The following is a 26,207-nucleotide window of genomic DNA, read 5'->3' on the forward strand; positions in this document are numbered from 1 at the left end:
GAACATTTTCTTGAAGTTGCAGTCTTAACAATGCAAAATCCGAATTGGGTGAGTGGTTTAAATTTTTACGTTCTTTGCCAAGTTTTCCATTTTCATAAATTGGTTTTGGTAGTAAATTACAATACTTTAAATGATAATCCGAATTTGAATGTCAGACGTCAGTTACAAGTACAACAAGGTTCCTGTTTTTGTTTACATGTAGATTGTTGAATATAAAAATTTAATACTATATATATTTAGGATTAAATGAGATGAGACTAGCACTTATAACTATTCAATTGTGCATAGAACTAATACAAACAGAAAGAATTGATTTCAACGAAGCGATTACCAATAATGGACTTATCTTACTAAACGTATGTTTATGTTGGAAAGACAACCAGAATTCTGGATAAAAGTACAAAGTTTATTAACAGTGCGACATTTAAGTCCGGACATGACAAAGTCCGGGCTTTTAGCTACCATTTCCGTTGGACATAGCTTACTTTTGTTTATATATCTTGGTGGGACATTTTACTTTGATCCTATCATGTCAGCATGAATGTACACATTGCTCTAGTTTTCTTGTAATTGTCTCTCAAATATCAAAATCCCATGGGATTTTGGTGGGATTTTTCATCCCATCTCAAACCCCACCAAAATCCCATGGGAGAAAAAATCCCATCATTCATAAAAGATGGGATTAATTCTCCCATATAGGACAAAAAATCCCACATAATAAAGAAAATAGGATATATCCCATGATTTTTCACATAGGATAAATTTTCCCATATATCACAGATATCTTTCTCATGATTTCTCATAATAAATTATTTTCTTTTGTTATTTCACCTTAATTTGCACATAACATTAAACTCTGTCTCATGGCAATTGATTGGATCAACAACTGTACAGACATTTCATGTTTTCATCTGATATTAATCTTTTAAAGACATGTGAGATTGTATTGTGTTGATTTTTCAAAATACTGTAGGTGCATGTTTGCTATAAAATGCAGATTCTAATCCTAAATAAATAGTTATTTGGTTCTTCATTTTTAATCCATCTAATTAGACTTTCTTGTTATCTATTTCTTAGGAACTAATAATTTCATTACATATTATTTAGCTCTTTCTGGTAATTACCATAGGCGCTTCCCACCTAAAATCAGTGTATTAAAAATCCATCCGAAAAGAGATGAAGATTTCGCACAATGATGTATAGATAGTGAGCGTCTAACAGGTGCAGTTCTTTACCTCAGCAGATAAGAATGACCATTGTAAATGTTGCTGTGCAGTACTAATGCAACGCTAAAAAAATACCTTATGCAGATTGTAAACAACGAAATGTTTACCCAATGATGACGTTTTTTTCATATCTAATGCTCATAAACTTCTCATATTTCTCATGTACTCATTTCTCAATGTTCCCAGTTTCCATCTTGGAGTGTAATAATTATGTTGAATTGCGAACCCGATTGTTAAATACACCCCCCCCCACCCCCCCTTTTAAAAAGAATTCGGAATACTAGGACAGTCTCATATCATGTTTCATGGAGTCAGGTGCACAGAACAAGAACCACATCGTCAATAACGGCGATTGTCTACGCTGCATTGTTACCTATTGTACGGATTTTTTTTAATAAAAGAGAGTAAAATATAACCTTTGAAAAAAAATGTTTTATATTGAGTTCAAAATCATGCTTAAATAACTCTATCAAGTTTTGTAGTTTAATTAAGTCATTAAAGTGAGACTGTTTGGGGTTTTTTTTCAATGTGATTGTTGTTGTTTTGATACATGTAAGAAGGTAACAAGACTTCAAATTGTCGCTAAGTTTAATAAATTTCACAAACGCTATTTCTATTGGTTGGTTGCACCGAGCTCAGCTTGAGCGAGTTTCTGTACTTGTGTACATTACCTGCATACGTGTAAGTAACAGTATATCAAATAAGTGTATTTTAAAATACATGCACATACATAGTACAGAAGATCAAAGGTGGCAATGTTGCATACATCAACCCGTTAATTGCCAGACTGTCACCTTGATTAAAATTCTTATCCCTCGGTGGTTCGTTTTATGGTTTGTTCCCGTTTTGCACACATTTGAAAATTAGGTATCGAAAAAATGTGTGCGAAACGGGAATTTGACCAGGTGAGATAATTGCTTAATTGCTATAGTCTATATCACAGTTCCTGTAAGGGCAATTGACAATGAAATAAATAAAATATATCTACTCGCAATTGATATTTACATGTATTTTATGTTACAATATAACTTGCATAGAAGCACATTTACATAATAATTGACATCCATGTTCCGGAATTTAATTTTTAACATCGATTTGGTCATCAACAATTTCATTAATTTCTTTAAACAAAAAAGATATTGCAAAAATGTTGTGTATGTAGTGCTTTTGTTTATCTTCCTGCCTTTAGGAAGTACATTTACACGCTACAAGTTTGAAGAGAAAATATCATATATTAGTATTTATTTATTGCTTTTGCTCACATAAATGGAGGAAATGTGTCTAGTGAAAACGCTGCTAATTATTTTTCATTTATGCTGTGGCTTGAATAATCGAAGAGAATATTATTAGACAAATTAATACATGACGATATGATGATAAATAGGCAATTTTATATGCTTCAAAAACTGAAAATATTTTTTCACAAAACCTATCAAATGTAGACCTAATTCATACATTTTCAACCTTCTTCAGTTTGAGGTATATCAAATCAATATTTAAATTATTATTTTTGTCGGAATTTATTGAGCTGCTGATTTGAAAATCCAGAAAAGTGACCCGCAATATACTAAAGCGGTGATGTCGATCATAAGATCTACTGTCAAGGCTGCTACTTCGAAGATTGAAATATTTTGTGATAAAGGTCTGTTTCTTTTCATAATAATCTTTCTGTTGATACCAAACAACCAATTATAAACATGCGATTTACATATTTTGCAGCTACAATGTAAGTTGTAAAAAGAGACACAGAGTACCCCATATGACTGTCCGTGTAGTTTTCCCCTTTATCATATAATTATCCACTGAATCAGCTTCCAATTGGCCCGGGACCAGCAATTTTTCCTCAGTTCATCGAGTTTTATATTTAAAGTAAATGGGCAAAAATGTAAAAGTCAAATCATTTTCTTATCAGTGAGCGGAAATTTAAGACTAAAAATATTAATTTGATCTTTATTTTATCAAATGAAAAAAATGGTGATAGTTATTAGTCTAAAACACAACAAAATATCTATCTTCTTCTTGTTTCATGGCGCTGATAAATGAATGATAAAACACAAGTAAAAATCCAGGTAAAATCTTTGACTGAAAGCAGACTATAATTGCTATCACAACACAATTCACACCTATTGTTCTATACCCAATTATCAAATGTGTGCAAAACGGGAACACACCCGTTTTATATATACATGTAATTATATCCCCGACTGGTTAAGACTTGTTACCTGTAATTAAATCCGAGATGTACGGTTCTAGGATAACACAAAAGTGAAATTTTTGTTTAAAATTCAATTAAAGGGTTACAATATTATTTCCCTATAAAAGAGATTATATATGAATTAACCATTTACCAAATGTTTCATTTTATTTTTGGAAATCTAAATCTCTCTCTCTCTCTCTCTCTCTCTCTCTCTCTCTCTCTCTCTCTCTCTCTCTCTCTCTCTCTCTCTCTCTCTCTCTCTCTCTCTCTCTCTCCTCATTATTTGCTTGCTTAAGTACTGCTTTAAAGTACACCAGGGACAAACGGTATCTAGACTACCTACATGTAAAGTGCGGTCAATTTTTGATATGATGGAGATCTATATGTGAAAACATCCTGAAAATTTAACTGCGGTCGCATGAGTACTTTTCGAGATATTTGGGGGAAACCCGATTTCACACCTTCAGAACGATTTTTAATCAAGCCGATTTGGCGCGGGATGAACTGTGGCGTCACTGGGTCAACTACTATAATATGAAAAACAAGAATATCGTATGAAAACTGTTTGTTTTCTTGCATTGCATTTTCTATATATGAACATTTTTTTTTTTATCGACCCTGAATGACTAAATATACTGTTGTTTGAGTTTAAACCCATATTTTATTGAACAAAAATGCCGAATTTGGAAACTTGTTAACGTTTGCTTCATGAATTTAGTCAAATGTGTGACACATTTTGCATCACATGTGTATCCTATGTAGCAAATTGACAATCAATCAAGGCACTATTGTTATAAGAAATATTTTTTGAAATATTTTTTTGTAAAAGGTAACGTGGGGGGTCTATTCCTCGTATGAGACATAAAATTCAGGCACGTAGCATCGGGGGGGGGGGGGGGGGGGGAGCTTGCATTTACCATGTTTACATATAAAAAATTGAATTATCATGGAGCCTCCCCCCCACCACTTTTTGGGTGAGTATGTAAGTATTAATGAAGGAAATTAAGAGTGAAATCGAAGTAACAGATATATACCACGCCAGCTCCCGCCCTCCTCCCACGAATAAGGATATTGAAGATTTCAATTTACCCTTTATTTTTTATTTTTTTGCTTGCTTGTCAAGATTTTTTGGATGAGTCTGAGATGTAATTTCAGGCAGGTAGCATCCTTTTTGAATTGTGGGGGGGGGGGGGGGGGGGCAATCAAAAACGATGCTACCTGCCCGATATTACCGATATTACATCAATATTGCCCGATTATTCATTTTAATATTGATTTCGGACTATTAACAATCAAAATAGCATGCACATTTTAACAAACAATCGAGGGATTATTAATGGATCAAGGCGAAATTTAAGTCCAAGATGGCCGCATGATGAAGTTTGTCTCGTAACTTCTTTGAAAATACGATAATGGAATTTTATTTTACACTTATTTACATCCTTTGTCAAGATATGTTAAAGTTTCTTTCAGTTTTAATAATGATTCGGTGTCAGTATAACAATTTAATTTAAGCTATTTGGAGTTAAATTGCTGACTTTAACGCTCGAAAGAAAGGTGTTCTTTATTGGACAAGAAATTAAGACCAGGGACGTAATTACTTCCGAAATTATTACTTCATTATTACTTGATTGCATTTTTTAAACAAGGTTTAAATTGCTGAATTGTGAGTTTTGTCATTTTTTAAATGATAAGATAAGTAACAATTAAGGCATATTTTGAACATTAGTTTCTTTTTGATAGTCTCATGCATGATTCTTTAACCACTGATTGACGGACTATACCCGTGTATTAGCTAATGAATGCTTATTTTACACAGTCTAATTTAATTTATGTTTTAGCTGATAATAATTGAGTAGCTAATTATACACAAATCAATTTACCAGTCTAGAGGTGTGAAACCTCCTCTTTGTTCTCCAGACTCGTGTACCATGTGTATACATACCCCAGACACACACGTGTCTGGAGCAGAAGCTTCGTTAGTTTACCGGTGACATCGTCTCGGGTCATTCGTGTGTGAAGGGAGATTATGTAATCAGCAACTGAATAATGAACATCAATCTGTCCATGCAAGCATTTAAGATATCGTAACCATCGGTAAAAAAGGCGACGAGAATAGCCAAAATCCTTTAAAAAGAAACTTGATTGTGCCAAAATAATTACGGATACAAATTTCTAAATCTACAATACTTAAAATAACTAGATACGTCAAAACATCAGAGCTCTATCAATTTTTTGTAATTTTTTACTGCAAAATGGTATTTATTTTGTAAGCTTTTTAAGGTAATTCCCTTCCTGTTGATCTCGTAACCTCTTTTCCGCATGTTGAATAAGCAAATTAATCAAATAATGTTAAATATGTCGCCTTAACTATAATTATATTATGTAAGTAGAACAAATACTTTTCAATAATATCAAACTGATAGCATTCATGCCGTAAATACTCCATTTCATAGATCTTTATTTGTGATGCTGAATTAGTAAATATATTATTCACCAATTCCTATATATTTGCTTTGTATATCTGTTTGTATTTTGTATTCATGTCGTTTTGTATGTACATGTATATCGAGAAGGTCATTGTGTACACATCACAAGTCAATCACAAGTCAGTGGATTTTGTCTAGATTTTTGTTTTCTCTCAGCTTGATTAACTAGTGATTAATTTTGTGATTAATTTTGCTCTCAATTATAAAGTTGTATTAATTATGAAGAAATTTTGGTGAAAAATCAGCGCCGCAGGCGTGAGTTGATCCCACGCTAGTACAATAGTGCTACTTACACAGCCCTCCGCGCAGCCACTGCGCCACTCCTGCTTTAGGTGTAATGGCTTTTATTTTAAATATAAGGTAAGGCTATCGTATTAAAAAGGAAATAAACTGAAATTCGATTAAAGTGAAGCTACTTTTTTCTTCGGAATAATATATTCTTAAAAATTTAGAGTATTTCACCCCTTGTTATGATTCTTTATTCAAAATTTGAATAATTACATTTCGATGTTTTATAGTACATGTACTACTAGGGACATTTATGTATATATGAATCACCGGTGCTATGGACACGGAATGCACCGATCCAGCTTTTTTTCCTTGGGGAGGGGGGGGGGGAGTGGGTTCGGAGTGACAATTTAGTTTGCCAGGGTGTCAGAGGCATATTTTCGATATTTCTTTATGTATATTTAAATTTTCAAGGGGGTCCGTCCGGTCAATGATACGCGTTTTGTCACTGCCGGTTTAGATTTACTTTTGATACTCAGCTTAGCATTAGCTTTGAAATTCATGATCATTTATACGTTCTAATTAGAAACCAATGATATTTTTTCATTATAGCCGAAGCACTTGTTCATGTCTTGAAAATGATGCTCAAAATCACGCATGTATTGCATTTACCTTGGATTTACACGAAATAATTTAATTGAATGATCAGCCCAAGTTTGTGGGATTCCGTTTAATACAGGTTAAGAAGCCCGATAATTAACAGTGTTTTAAAACTTACGCACACTTGTATTGATTGGCAAAATGTGAATATAATAATCTTCGTTTCGGGATAGCATTGTAACGGGATTAGCAAAACCAGGGACGTTGGTGTCTCAATGGCAAAACAACTACCATTTACTTAAAATGATATATGTCGCATAAAGCCCATTGATCCACGTAAATATCTTATGCCAAAAGCTATCTGATTAATTAATTAAATAATTCATTAATATTGCTAGTAACGATTAAAGTTAACAAAATTGGTTAATAATGTTTACATTCACGTAATAAAAACTGTGTTTGTTTCGTGGAGACGGAAGACCTTAATGATAAGACAGTGTTCGGTGAAAACTTTCTCGCTTCTGAACTTCCAATAAAAAAAAAATTAGAACGCAGAACCTTAAAAATGGATGAAAAACACTCCAAAATTAATCTAAAGATTCACAATTCACTCCTTGTATGTGCCAAATTTCCTTTTTATCATGCAACTTGATAAACTGGTTCACAGTTTCCAAAACTCGGAAGTGGAGTGAAGACAAACAAGGGGAATAATTTTGTTATCATGAGCAGTAAGTACATGTTTGTTCTTATTTATTTTCTTCACCCAATTTTAGCCCCAAGCGAGTTCACCTGTGTCACGTGTTTCTGTTCAATCTGGTTTCTGCTCGCACGTGTCTTACACGTGTATATCTCCATTCTTTGTAGAACAATAGGGTGCTAATTAATATACACAGACTGACACCTGTAGATACTGCCATGTAAATTGGTAGATGCTTTAGGACAATAGGATAGTTATTAGGTATACACAGAATGTGTCTCCTTGGTCAGTTGACTTATCTATGAGGAATTCATAATGAACACAACAAAGACTTTTGATGTTACATGTAAAGCTTATTTGTAATTGACATCAACACAATATTTAAAAGTTATTAAAAAGATATTATAAATGAAATGAATGTGCAAGTAATAAAATGTTGAAAAAGTATATTATCATATATAGTCAATGTAATACAAATCATTGCATTCCTAAAACTATATGCATTGATAACTTGATATCAATTTGATAAATTGATAACGTTTAAATACAGTTTTGTTACTATACTTGTATTGTTTTCATTTTAAGGAAATATTTATAAGTAATATGAACAGATCCATATTTTAATTTTGTCATTAGTACAATTGGCAACATTTTAAAAAACATTATATAGTCTGGCATCATGTCTATTATAGACTGTGCACTGTTGTATTCTCTCATGGGGGGGGGGGGGGGGGGGGGAGTGAAGACTTTTGTTAGGAACCGTTTCTATTGTTATAGTCAAATTATTTTACTTCTCCTATTACAAAGTAAACTCATTAATCAACTTAGGAGTGAAGACTTTTGTTAGGAACCGTTTCTATTGTTATAGTCAAATTATTTTACTACTCCTATTACAAAGTAAACTCATATATCAACTTATATTCTTCGAATAATATTAATTATACATGTGTATAAAATTATCAATTATTAATGTCTTTATGCAAAGCATATTTTTACCAAATATTATTAATTTGATGTAATATATCATATACCATATGATGATTGTAAAACCTTGAATAACTTAATTGAATGAGCTGGACATCTAAGATAGTCTTACCAAACTAATTCAAATTTATATAAGTCCGTTGAATAATTTAAGTTATATGTAAGTAAGTAAATCATTTATTATTGTGACATGTGTATCTTTTACAACTGAGTAGTAAACAATTACATAAATCAAACGCCTGCCCATTGGACTTATGATAAGTCACTGTTAACACTAAGTTATGATTTTATGCATGGGCAAGAACTTAATTAATATGTCTTAATTAAAATGCAGAATGAATAAAATTTGCAGCAAATGTCTTGGAAAATAACAAATGAGAGTTTGAATTTAGAAACTAGAGAGATTATTTGGAAAAATATTATCTTGATAAAGTTTTCTTCTGAGACTGTAATCTAAGTTCATTTCAGAAGAAATTGGAATGTGTCCTCTACATGTATTTCATCTACAGAGTTTTCATGTGCACTCAGTCTAGACAAGTTCACCCTGAAATGGTGCAGTCTCTATTTTCAGGGGTAGTACCCCACATCGAAACTGTGCTATTGTTGATCTAGCTAACAATATGTTTAGGAATGTTCATTGAGATGTATAATTTTCTAGGCAAGAATTTTCCTTTGATAGTTTTTATGTTCTTAATTTAGGAGTATTTAATGTGGATATCCATTTGCCATCTTAGTTCATGTTCTAACTGCTGTTTACTGATATGAGTTAATATATACATGAAGTACATGGGGGCATATTTCCATAGGCTGCCAGTATATCTACATCATCTAGAATAGACATTGTGGTTTTATGAATAGTCCTTGTTACACTACTACATGTACATTTTAATAAGTGTATTGTCAAACAACAATATTCATGTACATGATATACCATATGACTGCCCAGAAAGACAACAACTTCAGTAAATAATGAGTAACATAAATACAAGGCTTTTAGTTACTAAAACATCTTGTCAATGAATAGAGGTGATGGGTTTATAAATGTAGGAATGAATGTGTTCATGTATATGCTAAACAACAAGTTAATTTATCATCATATGACAAAAGTCAAGCTTATTATTTATTATCCAATTATCCTTTGTCTTGTATACAAATATATCAATAATATATCACTCTGTAAACTGGTAAATTATACTACATACTATATTCTATGATTATTTTATAACACCACTTCTTGACTTTGTATTTTAGAGAGGGTTTATATAGGCTTTGCCTATTGCCTAATCCATTTGATTACTCAATAAAATAAGCTTAAATTAGAGTATTAGGAAAAATTTAATATGAAACATAACTATTGAATAAACATTTAAGTGTTTATAGTATAACCTCACAATTCCATAAAAGTACCACTGAGACCAACATAATACAACTGCATAATAAATAAATGTTATTTAAGAAATTAATGGGTTCCAGCTTCTGATCCGCCATTCAGTAGATATTTTAAAACAATCTTGACTAATAAATGTCAGTCATATAATAATGATTCCAATATAAGTCGATCAGATGAGCAAATCTAATGTTTTGAGGCTGTATGAGCTATAATTTTTGAGAACCTTAAATTTATCACTATTATGGGACCCAGTTCATTTAACAGGCATGGGACAATTACTTTTTCATAAAGGAAAAGCATGGGACAAAAACTTCCTTAGTATTAATTAAGTACCCGTGGGATGAACACTTCTTTAAAAATGAGTTACAATTCTCAACTCAAGAGGAACAATTAATATTTTTAAACATATTTTATTTAAAAAAAAATAATCATTTAGGAGGGAGTTACTCTCATTATTATCCAAAACTGTGTGACTTGCTCTCTTTAACTTACACTAAAATTCTATGAAAAGATGAAATTAGAAAGCTTATGCAATTCTGAGAAAAAATATGCATCATATTGCCAATTCCATTGAGGTCTAAGAAAAATATAGCCATTTAAGTGAACCTACCATTTCCCCACTCCTCTATTTAACACATATTCCTGGGGCTCTCCTTTAGTAAAACATATTAACTTAATCTTTTAGGCATCAATTGTTGTTCAACCTCCTTGAATAAGAAACCTTATTCAGTACTACATACATCTACATAATATTACCATGATAAAAGCATCAAATCACTTAGAAATACTCTTACATGTATTACACTCCCCGTATTTTGATTGTCATAAAAAGCATTTATAGTTTGAAATATTTTACCTAATATTATGAAATTTGTGGCAATTTTCTAGGGTCATTTCTTACACATATTTGAAATAATCATCACTGATGCTCAGAAATTGCTCTTTTTTTGGTAAATTGGATGATTTGTAGCATTTTTATTCACAACTAAACATGCCATCCTGCATGTGTTTTTTTTTTCCATGAAAATGGAAGTTTAACAATCATATTTAGTGAATATCTTATCTATTCTGGTTTCTAGTCTCCTTTTGGTAAACCATATGCATGCTAAAAAAGTAGGACCTGCAAGTATGATATGCCTACCTTTAATTTAAATAAAATTCAAACACACCAGGGTAGCTGGAGATGGATAAGAATTTCATGAAAAATGTTCAATTTTTACATGTATTTCTACATTTTTGACGCATATATACAATAAAAGGGTAAAAATATGTTGATTCTTGTTCGATTCAATAGAAGTACCATAAATATAGTAGCTAGATGTTATTTGAAGGTCAAGTGTACCTTTACATATCATACATGTATATGCGTAATAAAAGAAGAGAGATGATTTTTTAACTAATGTAAAAACATCTTAAATATCACTTTTGCACAGGATACATACACTTGGGTTTTTAAGGTTGATACTATGATAACTACATTTGTTTACATGTAATTACTACATTTGAAAGAGACATATTCTTATAAAAAAAAATGGGTATTTATAATTAGTCAGGTTTCTTAATGTTATTTCATAAAACCAGAGAGCAACTTCACTGCAGATTTATAAATTTAATGATTAAATTGATAAAAACTGTTTTTATCGCTTATCTCAGTAATTAACTTAAGCCTATAAATTGTCATCAGGAAAGGAAATTCCAACTTTCTGGGTAGGCCAAATTTTACTCAAGTGGTGGCCATTCTACACATGTAACCGAAGAGGGAGTATTTATAAACTCTCCTTCTGTATGCATATAAAAATAATTGTTTACATTGTACCTTTTGTAATTAAGTCTCCCAAAAGAGGTTTGGAGACATTGTTTTTGAAAGCGGTTTCTTCTTTTTCTTCTTTCTCAATTGCCTTTGAACTTGTCCATCGCGTTTCTCAGAGATGGTTGAACAGAGTTGTACACAACTCAAGGATATGATAGGCCTGCATACCCTGTTTTAAATTTTGAATTTATTGTTTTTAAATTGGGGTTGGGCAACCATAGTTTTGGGGGGTCAAATAGGGGTGGGGTCTAACATTGAATCCTTAGGGAAAAATTATACACTATATTGTAAATGGTTATAACTTGAAAACCGTTAAAGATATTGACATGGATTTTTCAAATGCTAAATATATTGAGTGTTAATTATGGTCAATACATGGTACATTATAGATATGATCTCTGGGGACTATATATATTCCCCAACCCCCAGGTTAATGGGAAATTACTTAATATTTGAAAAACCGTGACTCCTCACCCTTAAACCATAAATATTCTTGTTCCTTGTGTAATGGGGCATCATATGGTATATAGGTTATGGCCATATGGGGGTGGTTCCGTCTACCCCTGACACAGGAAGTGCCCTAATTTAAATATCTCATTAAATTCCTATGAGATCCCCAACCCCAGACTACTTATATTCTTGTCATTTGTGTTAAGGGGCATCAAATGGTATGTAGGTTATGGGCCCTGGGGGTTTTCCTGATCGACCCCCATTGAACAGGAAGTGCCCAAATATCTCAAAAATGGTTGAGATCCCCACCCCTAAACTAAATATATTCTTGTTCCTTGTGTCAAGGAGCATCAAATAGTATATAGGTCATGGGCCCCAAGGGTGGTCATGACCCCCCTCCCCCCCTTTGAACAGGAAGTGCCCAAATATCTTGAAAATAGTCGAGATCCCCGCCCATTAATCATATATTTTCTTGTTCCTTGGGTCATGCCGGTTCACCTGATGTACAGTATCAAATCAAATCATATCAATCAATCAAAAATTTAAACAAAAATGAGTCTCCTTGCAGCAGTGAAAAGTAAGAGTTTATGGGTTTACATAAACAGAAATATTTTCATTAATATTCAATAGAATTGGTAATTTTTGGTATTTATTTTCTCAGAATTTGTTAAATCTTATTGTTATAAGCTCTATTAAGTCATTTCAAGAAGAATATGTTATTGATAGTACATATAATTTAGCACATGTAATTCATTAGATGGATATAATGACATTATCTAATAAATTAATACATTGGTTTTTTGAATATTGCTTTTACTAGACTATATGATCAGACAATTGAATCATAAGAGTTTGTGGGTTTACATAAACAGAAATACTTTTATTAATATTCAATAGAATTGGTAATTCTTGGTATTTATTTTCTCAGAATTTGTTAGATCTTATTGTTATAAGCTCTATTAAGTCATTTCAAGAAGAATATGTTATTGATGGTACATATAATTTAGCATGTGTAATTCATTAGATGGATATAATGACATTATCTAATAAATCAATACATTGGTTGTTTGAATATTGCTTTTACTAGACTATATGATCAGACAATTGAATCATAAGTGTTTAGTTAACCCCAACATACAATTAATCAAGATGATATATTTAGAGGACTTTTTATCCTCTGGGATAAAATATCCCAACATGGTGATTCATAGGATTTTAAATCCTATAAAAGCCTTTTAGAGGATTATTTATCCTGTAAACACCAATGATGGGAGAAAAAATCCCACGGGAGTTTATATCCCACAAAGATTTTTTTCTCCCATGGGATTTTAGTGGGGTTTGAGATGGGATGAAAAATCCCACCAAAATCCCATGGGATTTTGATATTTGAGAGACAATTACAAGAAAACTAGAGCAATGTGTACATTCATGCTGACATGATAGGATCAAAGGAAAATGTCCCACCAAGATATATAAACAAAAGTAAGCTATGTCCAATGGAAATGGTAGCTAAAAGCCCGGACTTTGTCATGTCCGGACTTAAATGTCGCACTGTTTATTATAACTAATCTACACAACAACATTCCCAAACACATATATTCATACAAACATAATAAGCTGTAGAACACAATATACACATTTACTTTGGCATCAGTAGGGGCAGACTCAGCCTGAATTGTACATAAGTGACAACCAGTTCAAGACAGCAGACTAGTCGCAGGAGCCGGAAGAAAGGTACAGCTCAATGGTACCAGTCAACTCGGTGTAACTAGTGAGTCTTGAGACCAGTCTTACTTCCAGTGAATCTCAACTCGGTGTAGCAGCTGTGGAAGGCTGTTAGAAACCAGTTCCGGGCTACAGGAGCCGGAAGAGAACCATGGAAGCGAGTTGATATCTTATTAACTCGGTGTAACTTCCTATGAAGCTTAGCATGTTAAGAAATCATCGTGGTGGATTTCTTTGAAGGAAGTCGCAAGAGCCGGAAAATAAGATATTTTTGGTCGAAATAAAACAGAATTTTTGGGGAAATTTAATGAATTGTTACATAATAGTTAAATTTATTAAATGGTGGCCAAAAATCAGTTGAATTGATATAATGTAAACATGTGTGTGCATTATAGATATGAAACTGAGTGCCCCAAAATGATGCCAAATTGTGTTTAAAAATAGAATTGAAAAATAATACATGTATCAATATAACCAAATAAAAAGCAAAAATTGTCCATCAATAGGTAATGTTACGGAGCTAAGTTGATAACTGTAGACAACAATCATAATGAACAACCATAGATACAGGAACTGTGTTTAGCACAAGAAATTACAATGCTAAGGATCTTTGCGCCTCTCGTAACACAGATACTGGAATTCTAATATATCTACAATAAGCATCAGAGGACCATCTACCTAACACGTTAATAACATGGTCCTCCAAATGAACAGACGCTGCAGTGGTAGCAGCACCAATGCGAAAGGAATGTCCATTATACACATCCGCATCACAACCAATACAAGTTAACACATGCTTAAAAGCGGAAATAAATTCAGCTCTTGACAAAGGAACACCATTTTGGTTTACAAACAAAGGACTTTGTGAGGAACATGACAATTTGTACCTTGCCTTTAAATATTTACAACATATAGTAAAAGGACAGATAACATTGTCAGTAGAAAAAAGTTTTATGATGACCCCTTTCCTAAAAGGGTCAGTTTTAGAAATTTTAAGTTGTAAATGTACATAATCCTCAAAGATAGATAAATCACTCATACAAAGATGTATAGAAGGATCAAAAGCTTCTTTACATGTAAATTCACCACATCTCAAAAAACCAAAAAAAGCTACAGTACATACAGTTTCTAACATCATATTGTAAAAGTTGTCTACCTTTCTTAAATAAAAACAAGCCCTTCTCAAAATGTCAAAAGTAACAGGATACCTTAAACTACGGGATGGTAATTGAACACGTTTTACACCATTCATAATAGCTTTCAGTCTACATAACTGAGAATTGTCAGGATAGTTGATGTTATTTTGCAAACACATGAATTTAACTCCACACAAATACAACTTAATAGTTGAGTAGCTTATCTGAAGTTTGCTAACACAGTATGCTACAAATGATATCAAATAATCTTCGGTAACATGAACTTCAGAAATACACACAGTTGTAATGATATTCGACAACAACAGAAATTTCACATATACATGAAAGGCAGTTTGATATGTGCATCTTGTGCTTGGTGCCACTGCATTGGTCCATAACATGTTCACTGTGTCGTTGAGCTCCAGAACACTTCCTTCGGATGGGGAACACTGCACGGTTGATCTTGGGCCTGAGGAGCAAGGTTGCGGAATTTGGAAATCTGCAAACGTGATAGAGCATCTGCTATTAGATTTGTTCGACCAGGTACATGTATGGAAGAAAAAATGAAGTTATTTTTTGCTGCTATCAGAGTAAGGCGTCTCATCAGGGGCATGATATGGGGGGATTTAGATCTACCCTTATTAAGGATAGCAACGGTTGCACTATTATCACACAGAAAAATTATCCTTTGCTTTTTCCACATTTCCCCCCCATAGAATTGAGGCAACAACATTAGGGTATAGTTCATAGAAAGCTATGGATACACAATCCTCTTCTTTCATCAAGGTCTTCAATGAAGGTATGAGTTCGTCTGACCAAGATGAAGAAAACCATAGTCCTCTGAAGTATCCTCCGTATCCGATGGTAGCTGATGCATCTGTATACAGATTAAGTTCTTCTGATGTGATCTGCGAAACATTGTAGAACAGATTAATTCCATTCCAACCATTTAAGAATGTTAGCCACATCCTTATGTCTTCCCTGCACGCTGCGTTAATTGTAATGTGGTAGTGCAGTTCTTTGACAGTTGTAGACAATCGAATGAGATGAGACACAAAAGATCTTCCTGGTGGAATAACTCTGCTTGCAAAATTCAGGTGACCTAATAATTGTAAGAGTTCCCTTTTTGTACAGCTTTTCCGTGAATAAAAGGAAGTTAGAAACTCTTTAATTCTGGACAGTTTGTCACCTGGTAATCTGGCTTCCATAGCTTCAGAATCTAGTATTATGCCCAGGTATTCTAGGCACGTTGTAGGTCCTTCAGTTTTATTCAGCGCCATGGGTATGTTGAGTGAAGTAAATATATGAAACAAAAGTTTCATATTTGTTTCTCCGTCTTCTTCTGGACGCTCAAAAGTGATGAAATCATCCAGCAAATGGAGTATATGTTTTACACCATAGTTATTGGTGGCAATCCAACACACTGCTTGGGATAAATAATCAAAGATTTTAGGGCTAGAACGGCATCCAAATGATAATTTGTTGTAGTAGTAATAACTTGACTTCCACTTGATGCAAAACAAATGCCACTGAGAGGGTAGGATTGGTACCAATTTGAAAGCGTCAGATATATCGGTTTTGCACATGGTTGTTCCCTTTCCCAGGCTTTGAATTATTTTGATGGCATCATCTATCTTCACATATGACAGGGAGCATTCCTCTTTGTTGATCAAAGAATTAAAACTGTTTTGTTTACTGTCATGTGGTGAAGAGAGATCAACAATTAACCGAGGTTTTTTGGAATACCTCCCTGTTGCAACACCAATAGGACTCACTCTATAGTTGGTAAACGGGGGTTCTTCAAACGGTCCTGTCAAGAAACCTTTTTCCAGTTCGCTTTTCACAAGTTTATCAACAACTTCGGGTTGTTTTCTTGCAGATAATAAGTTTTTGCATTCTAATGTGTCTATTCTGTTATTTGAAATCATAGTGTCGAATCCTAAAATGAATCCTTCGCACAAATATTGAATAAAGTTTTTATCTGGATGATTACAGAGTTCTGATCTCAAGTTACTAACATTTACAGGTGTTGAAACTTGCAGCGATGTTCTTTCGGATTTCGATAGTCACTTTTTACTCTGAGAGGGATTCCTTTGGCTTGTCTTACACTGTGAGGATCCATGGTCATTTTCATGACATGCGGTACAAATGTGCTCAAATTGGCAGTTGGATTTAAAGCATTTGTTCTCGTTGAAGTTGTTACAAACTTCTTTGCTGTTGATAATTGTACGTTTTCTACCGTACTTGTCTGTTGTTTTCCTGTTGGTGGGATTATTCTGTACGTTCTGGCCAATTACTGGAATGTAATTGTTCTGTTGACCTTGCGGGCAGAACGCCGACAGATGCATGCTGGATGTACAAGTGGAGCACTTGTTTGCTGTAGCATTACCAACTACCATCATAAGGAGGCCAAGATCTTTCATTGACCAGTCAATTTTCACATTGTCTCTGAGGGCAGTTGCAGCTCTTGAAGAAAATTGACAATGGTAGTCATAGAATTTGCCACCATATACGTTATGGATATCGACTATGATTGCTTCATATCTATCCAATTCAACCCGTCTCTCCGGATATCGTTGGCACATGACTCTTTTATATTTACCAAATGCGGTAATAAATTCGGCAATGGAAAGCCTCCTGTGGAGCCGTTGATCTTCCTGCTTTATCAAGTTGATAGTGAGGTTATTCGGCTTGTCCGATTCGAATTTGGGGATCAGCAGTTCTGCCATATTCACGTCTTTCCCCTCCCATATTTTTTTTCTTAACTTCTCGCTAACTATATCGAGGTGCGAAAGGGATTCTGATGGGACGCCAAATTCTGTTCTGGGGAGTGTGTACCCACCTGCTGTACATGTAGATGACGTTGGTGACGCTTGTTGACGGATCGCTGCCATTGCCGTGTCCAATGTGCATGATGTGTGGTCATCCTTTTCCTTTCTCTTCTCCGATATAAGGGTCATTACAGTATTTTGAAGACCTAGTACTGTCTGCTGCATGCTCTGCATAGTATTGAGCATGCTGCAGACTATGTCATTGTTCATAGTCGCGGCCGCCATATTGGACGAATTTGCACTCGATCCCGATTGAATAGTGAAGGATGGGCTCGATCCCGACCCCGACTGTGAAACATTTACTCCCGATCTCGCTGTTTCAGTAGGCCTAGAGTTTGCCTCTGGGATAGGTTCAGCGCTCGGAGGATCACTCGCGGCATTTGTGTTTTCCCCGTCTCCCGAATTGATATTGATACGGGCATCTGAGGAGTTCGCGGGGGGCATTCCTTGGTTTTCCAAATAAAGTTTTTTCATTACAACTTTCCCGATATTCGACGGGACACGAATGCCGAGTTTAGCAAGTTCTTCGATGTAACGCTGGGTTGTCCAATTGTTGATGTGGCCATCGTCCCAGCGATTTGATTGTATGCGTCGGTTTCGATTTCGTGAACGATCAGCCATGTTGATGAAAGTAACTTGATCCTCAGCGTCCGAAGTTAAACAATCAGCGTGATACTAAATATCACTGTAAATATCCACAATTTTGCACAATCACATTCTACACGAAAACGATATCTTCAACGAAGGTTAGTCTTCAGTAGGTAGAGTAATAGAAAAGTCCGTGAAACGGGCCAAAAAATTTAAGATCACAATTTCTTCACAATTTTATCGCACTGCTTACATGTAATTGAATCCCCACTGTAAAAACAACAGCCAATCAGATTGAAGCAACATAAATTTAGAATCAATAATGGCGGAAAAGTCAAATCCGAAATAAACCTGTCTTTCCAACATAAACCTGGCTTATTCCATAAGCCTCAATAACATACATTATTACTCGTCAATGAAATTTACCTAAAGTATGAAGAATTAAGAGTGGGTATACCCCGATAACTGATATAAACACAATAATTAAAAAGATGCTATAATTCTAAATTAAACATGTATTAAAAGGAACAACTTAAAATGTTTACAGTTGTAATTTGTGCTTGCATGTGGTTGTATGTTTCTTACATATATACATGTAATTTTGAATGTTTTAAAAGAACTTGCATTTAGATACAATCCATTTTATTTTGTTAAAATATTACTTAAAAATATATTTTAGAATGCAGAGTTTGCATCAATTTTAGATCTTTTGACAAGCCTTTGTTAAGGTTTTCGAAGATTTTAAAACTCCACATGCACGCCTCCTTGAATATTTGGAAATCAATTCCGTTCAAGGATCAATTGCGTTCATATTTTCTAAAATATTTATGGTTTACCATCAAAGATCTTCGTGCATATGTATATGTATTGTTTATTTGTACTCATTAATTGAATTGAACTTTAATCGCTAGAATTCATGACAGCTAGTTTTGTTTCATTATATTTAAGATGCATGTATGTCAAAGGATTTTTTTTTATTTCGAAGTCGTCGACTTGCAATACAAAAGACATTGTTTTAGCAGTTTTATGATCCTAAATATTTTATCCGGAGAGGAAGAGTGGATTTTAGATGCCTTTTCCATTAAACTTTTAGACATTTTTAATTTATAAAACTTTCTTCAAATATAGAGTGATTCTTAGATTATTCTTTTTATATCTTTATTTAAATCAAGATACTGTATACAGGGGGAATTTTGTCCTGTGTAATCTTCGCCTTTCTATATGCATGCCTCCAAACAGTTTTGCCACGTCGACAATTCGTCCAGTCACAGTTGTGTTTTAAGTTACTTAATTATAGACATTGAAATTCTTGAATTCTTAAATTCGCCTGTGACAACGAGGTTGAAATTGTTGAAAATTAAACGGGGGCGAATTATTCCATATAAACAGTATATACATTACTTTCAATACTCCCCCCTAAAAAAAACCCAACAAAAACAAAAAACAAAACAAAACAAGATTCCAAAACAAAACAATTAATTGGTCAAACCAAAAACAGGAAAGAGAGTGAGGAAGACCCTGGCCACAAATGTTGAAACATGTAATTGCAGTGTTGTTCATTTACTTTTGATTTTTGAATGAGTGTATGAATGAAAGTGGTATGGAAAGAGAGTGATTATATTTTAAAAAAAAAGTTGACATCAGTTTGATAGAAATTATGTATATTGTATGTTTGAATTTGAAAAATTCAAATGATAAAAAAATTCCAGTGTTGTTAACTTTTGACAATATTTTTCAAAACTTCAAATCATTTGAATCGCAGAAAATCAAAAATTATTACCATATCATTGTCTAAATTCTTACAATATTGGAACAGAGAATTGAACTTTTCTCCCTTTTGTAGACATTAACAAGGTTCATGTTCATGTTATTAATACAGTAGATATTTTTTTTTATTTCAATATGTTGCTGTTTAAATCATGGTCATATTATGACCTGTAAATAATTTAGCGATATGATAAAAAAAGCATCAAGCCCTATTCCGGCCGCTGAAAGTGTCTAAATATCTATATGAAGCATTACTTATCATTCTGCAGTCCTATGCAGGCATTTCTACGGTACACTGTCCCATGCATTTTATAAATATTTTCAATTTTAAAGGAATATTGGAGTTAATTTCTATGCATTGTTTAGTTCAATTATGTACAATAATGCTTCATTATCGTCTGCATTGCATTCTGTTGTCATATATTTGGATTTTGCAACCTCTCATGTCTGCCTCTTTCATATCATCTGTATTTTCTCTAAAATTTCATTTTGTTAAGAAGCGTATAGACATTTGTTCGACTTTTATAAATACGAACAACTTGAACTAGGCACAGTCAGTTGTATAGTAAAACGTGTCTTTCCGAGTAAACGTGCTATGACTTGGCTCGTTTTGCGCCTCTCTTGTTGTTAAAAATAAGCATTTGATATCATTTTACCTTAAAATATCTGAAAAATGATGTTTCCAGAACCAGCTGACCATTAACAGTAAAAACAACTTTTTAAATAAAGCTATATTTTTAAATTTATTCTTTCTCTTGATATTAGACATAACAAACTAGTATAGGTCATTGATACTCAAAATAAAATCAACATATGCAGACAAAAAGTCGTGTTTCTTATGAGCATGCACCTATGACTTTAGAAACCTATAATAATTCATCCTCTAATGATATAAAGTTTCATTTTTATCATAAAGATACTAAGTACTCAGTTTTTAATGCACTTTCAGGCGCAATTAAAGATATTAAGTATATTGTTGGCAAATAATGATGAATCCTTCTATTGCATAAGGCCTAGTGGATAGTCTTGCTTTAATTATACACGAGACAATTTATGCACTTATGCATGCCACTCTGTCTACTTCTCGCTCTTTTGGCTAAAAATATTGGATAGTTTATTTAAAATTTAAAAGAGCACTTCATTGACGTTATCTTTTATGATACATGTATATCCGTATACATGTATTGAATTAATCATAGTGGATGGTGTTGCCTAATGGACGGATTTCAAACACTAATGCTACAATCTTATGTATGCAGAGGTACATGCAAAATTCAAAATAATAAAAAGTATACCTAATTGTATTGTTAATGGTTGAAGTTCAGTCTCTAATGCAATAAAAATAAATAATTAAAAGACAACGATGTACTAAAAAAATTTTTCGGGTTTTTTTCTCACATCAGTGATGGACGAGAATTTGATCCTTAATGATGTAATTTTGAAATTAAATCATAAGTGGACGGTTAGGTAGTTCATTATTGATAAAATTCTATTCTTAACGTTCAGAGGTCTGACCACTAATGCGACTTTATATCATTAGTAGATACTGTATCATTAGAGATTGCTAAATAACATTATTACAACATCCGTAAGAAGATTTGACCTCTTGGCGTTTTTATCACAAGTATGTGCTACATACAAAGGATATTCCAGTCCTGGTTTGGGCCTGAATTTTCATCTGCCTGTTTCGTTATAGAACGACTACATTGGTAAAAAAAAAGTTCAGTGGACACAATCACATTGCAAAATTTACTATTGAATCTCGGGTACCACTGTAAAACATTATTCTGTACTATGTCCAAAACTTATTTAAGTTTACCCAAATTTATCTAGGCATTAAGAAAAATCATCATCCGTGACAACTCTATCATCGATATATTGCGATTTTAGGGATTTGCCATTGCTTAAATTGTAGCCATGTCAAAATTAACTAATTATGTGTTTGTTACTTGTTGTAACGCCATATATGTGGTGATATTTATCTATTAAGATCAGTGTAAATAAGCAGTTTTGTTTTATAACTTATTGCAGGGATATATCAGAAATGTTCAATAATGTTATGGCAGATTGTGTCTATTTTGTAACATTTTAAAGTTCGTTTATTTAGACTATATTACATATTGCGCATGTATATATCATGTTTATCAAAAAGAAACACTTAAAATTAAACCGGAAATCTTAAAATTTAAGTTTAACGAAGTTTTTCCCTCCGATCTATTACTAAAAATCAATTCTTCTTTCTGTTTTTAGTACATGAAACCAACAATTATGAACGATGAAAGAAGTTTGATCATTTGCTTTATGGTAGTAGGTTACATCGCAATTTCAAAAGGTATGTGTAAGATACATAATATAAGCATGGTAAAATATTTTAAAATGCTGGAATGCCACAAATAGTTTAATTCCAATAATCAATTCCTAGAGATACTTGTAGATAATTATTGTACCATAATTGTAATATAAGTATACCAAACAACAAAATATCTAATTTCAAAGCTGTATACAACTGTAAAGTAAGTTATTTAAAAATCCCATCCTTCGTTTTTGCCTTTATTTTTTAATTACGTAAAAGAAGTCATTTAACAAACTCTTCATCGTCTTTTTGTACATCCTAGGTACATTGAACAGTTCTCCATGCAAGAAAACGTCGGATTGGAGTAACCTCCTCATCCGCTGTCCTACCAGTCACACGATTTATATAACAAAGCATGTTCTTGAGGATGGTTTTTACAGCTTTCAATACCCTGCCCTCGGATGTAGCTCCAGTGATGCTATCTACTGTGGTGGCGACCTACCCATAAACAACACCATGAATCTCAAGAACCACGACGTTTTTGAATCAGCTGTGAACGCATGCAATGGACGAACTAATTGTTCTTTAAACAAAAATTATTTTCTAAATGCTGAATCATTCGTTAAGAGGTCATGCAGTGCCTTAAGACTACCTGAGTTAGAAAAAGCGTCGTTTCGACAAAGCGTTTACTATGAATGTAACCAAGGTATACATTTCTATGAACAATATACCTTACATTAAAAATGTTATGCACATGTTGATATATTTGGTAAGGAGATTAAAATAAATTTATTCTATTTTTGTAGATTCTTTAATAATAGACATGTGTTTGACGACTAGCGAGATCAAAAGTCAGTATGGCCACTTGTATCTAAAAACTTCCAGCGCCAGTTGTTCGTGTCGTATCAGTGGTTCTGTTGCTCGTATAAAGATTTTACAAACAGCATATGTTACTGTGCTGATACAATCCAATGAGAGCAACATTTTTGGTATGATACAGTTTAATGTTTCGTTAAAACATCTTCCGAATCATTTTATCTCAAGAAATTGATCCAAAATTCGATAGAATTATAGATATATAAATTTCATATAATGCTTATTGATGAGTAAAAATGAACTGAAGAAATGTGAGTTATGTCCAAACAGAAAATGACGTAATGATCATTGTTATTTGAATTTTCAAGAACATCAAAATGTTGACGTTGGTTTATACGGAGTAGATATTCCAATTCAAGCAGAGAACCTGGTCATAATGATAATGAATGGATCAAATGCTAGCTTTGCTTTATTAAAAGTTTTTGGTATGTGTAACTATATCGTTTATTTAATTAAAAGCTCCATCGATTTTACGAAATTCAATTACATGCGGATTAATTTGAGAGAAAACTTTGTTAGAGTCTACAAAAATGCAGATTTTTTTCTTTTTAGGGAATTATTTGACTTTATGCAGTAAATATGATATACTGAGTACAACTTCCCCGCACAACAAGAACCTTTTATCTACAAAAGAACAAGGTAGGGTAAGGGCAGTTATTGACCCCTGCATTTCAGTGAAATTAACTGAAAAGGACTCATAATGTTTTTGTTGAAATATAATCAATAGTGTATGCACCTTTAAAATTTGTTATACAAGTATTCACTCAATCGAATCAAGTACTTTTATTCTGAATGTCAAATGTCCGATGCTTTCCATATTTTGTCATTTTACCGGTGTTTTATGATATATATATATGACTGAAATAAACTATGAGCGCATCGTTGCCTATCCATGAAAATTTGTAAACAGAAAGCATTTGGTGCAAATATAAGAAATATACAAACGTGCGTTGTGTCTCTATTTCATAAGAATAAGATTTAAAAAGATTGACGATTTTATCGGTTTTTTACAATTGATATCGGGATTGGAACTAACTTCTGCAACAAAATATTAAAGAAGAAAGAAGAAATAATATACAACCCCACTATGTAAGTATTTTGTTGAAAGATCTGAGGTCTAAGTATAGACTTATGATTTATAAAAAAAAGATTCTGAAATAGTAATAAATAATAAGTAAACAAAATATCGTTGATATGATAGAATCTTAGCTGATATTCATACAATTGATAAAAATACGAGGGTTTGTTGGTTTAATTTTTTATGAAAATTCGTTATACACAATTGAATTAATTTAATACACAGATTCATAATATTTTATCATAAAGGTTAAATTCAGGGAATAATATTTTAATGTAAACATAAATTCCGAAAAACCCGTACAATGTATGTCTACTTTCGCTTTATCAGCTGTCATAATGTTGTCACATGCGCGTGTTCCTAGTATGAATCATAGTATGCCACAATGCCGTTTTTTCACTGATGCATTTTTTTTCTTGTTTACATACACATTTCAAGTGTTTATATGAGTGAACAAATTGTAAAAAATGCGTAAGAAAATGTAATATCAATTATGAATAATGACTGGCAAAGCCTGTCTGGTATGCGCAATTATGAATATAGCATAACCCAAAGGGAAATACCTCTTCAACGTAAAACAAAAATTTCATGTTGGGGAAATCCAGAGTAACATGATACCAACCCGGCTTCAATTAAGGACTATTATAAACGTATTCACTAAATTCATTGTATAATTTCAAAGGAAAATAATGCCTAAAAATGAAATTTTCCTGATAATCTTGACAGTATATTTAGAAACTTTTTGAATAAATTTTTTGATTACACATAATTTTAACTTTTCAAATAAAATATTTAGAACTCTTATCAGCAAAATTTAATATTTTTAAAGCTGTGTTTTAGAACTAGTTTTAGTCTAGGTCTGAATGATTTGAGTACATTGTATGTGCATCAAGAACTATTTCGTGCTTTTCCTCTCCGCATCCGTCCAATACGGATATGGTCAATAACCACTACTGTCATGTCTTTCCATTCGTGACCACTGAGATTGAAATGTTCCCCTACGGGTTCTTTGATTTTTTATCTTTATGATAGAACGGTAGTTGTTGATTCTGTTTCTCCAACGTATTACTTTAAGCCCCATTTCACGATTGGCACACGGCCACTTTACACCACTTTGTGATCGAAATTTTTGAACATCGCACGAGCTCTTGCATACGTTGCACGAGCCCTCGCTTACGTTACACGAGCTCTCGCATTCGTTTCATACGTTTTACTGGTCGGTTCAAGTCTCCTCTGAATAGTGGACATGCACACTATTCAGACGCAACCGAACGCGATCCAAATTATCGCAGTGCAACGCACAAACATTAGTACGAACGTTTTACAACGTTTTGTGTACTCGCAAGAGTGATACAAGATTTATAAAGATCGTAAGATAAATCGCTGGTGTTTATGTGTCTGTTTTGCGACCGTGAGACTGTTGCTCAAGGTGTCTCATGTAATCTTGCAAAGTTTTACAATCATTGCACGACTTATCAGCGGTAGCCTGAATATGCCATGCTTTGCTACTAGTATATATACCCAGTATAAGTATCTCTGTTTCAGAACAAAATTTACAATATACATTTATTGCAATATGGTGAGGGAAATACATGTATGAAGATTTATTCCCTCAAGAAAAATCATGTTTTCCGAGGGCTTCGCCCGAGAGATATTTTTCCTGGGGAATAAATCTTCAAATTCCCAGAACATTAATGCAAGAAACGTTTTATAATACTAAGCAACATATGATTACACAACATACGCTGATTTCTAATAATGTTTGACTTTTCAACAGTCGCAACTTTAACGTCGTGATTGTTTGATTTCCCATGTAACTGTCTCACTTTTCTTTCATAAAAA

At 33.1% G+C, this 26,207-nt stretch overlaps 1 protein-coding gene across 1 annotated transcript; it reads left to right on the top strand.

The window, feature by feature from the left end:
* LOC128187549 (uncharacterized) lies at positions 1-23,988 on the top strand. Its single transcript, XM_052857968.1, has 6 exons — positions 1-48; positions 22,369-22,450; positions 22,734-23,117; positions 23,218-23,400; positions 23,596-23,712; positions 23,840-23,988. Exons 1-6 carry the CDS (start codon positions 31-33, stop codon positions 23,986-23,988), a joined length of 933 nt encoding a protein of 310 aa, XP_052713928.1. The 5' UTR covers positions 1-30.
* Positions 23,989-26,207: the final 2,219 nt, after the last annotated feature.

The sequence above is a fragment of the Crassostrea angulata genome, chromosome 6 (assembly GCF_025612915.1).
Source record: "Crassostrea angulata isolate pt1a10 chromosome 6, ASM2561291v2, whole genome shotgun sequence".
In the NCBI taxonomy this organism is placed as follows: Eukaryota; Metazoa; Mollusca; class Bivalvia; order Ostreida; family Ostreidae; genus Magallana; species Magallana angulata.

Coding starts and splice junctions, on each gene's coding strand:
- LOC128187549 (XM_052857968.1), top strand. Junction 23,118..23,217: donor TTACTATGAATGTAACCAAG/GTATACATTTCT, acceptor CTATTTTTGTAG/ATTCTTTAATAATAGACATG. Junction 23,401..23,595: donor CAATGAGAGCAACATTTTTG/GTATGATACAGT, acceptor TGAATTTTCAAG/AACATCAAAATGTTGACGTT.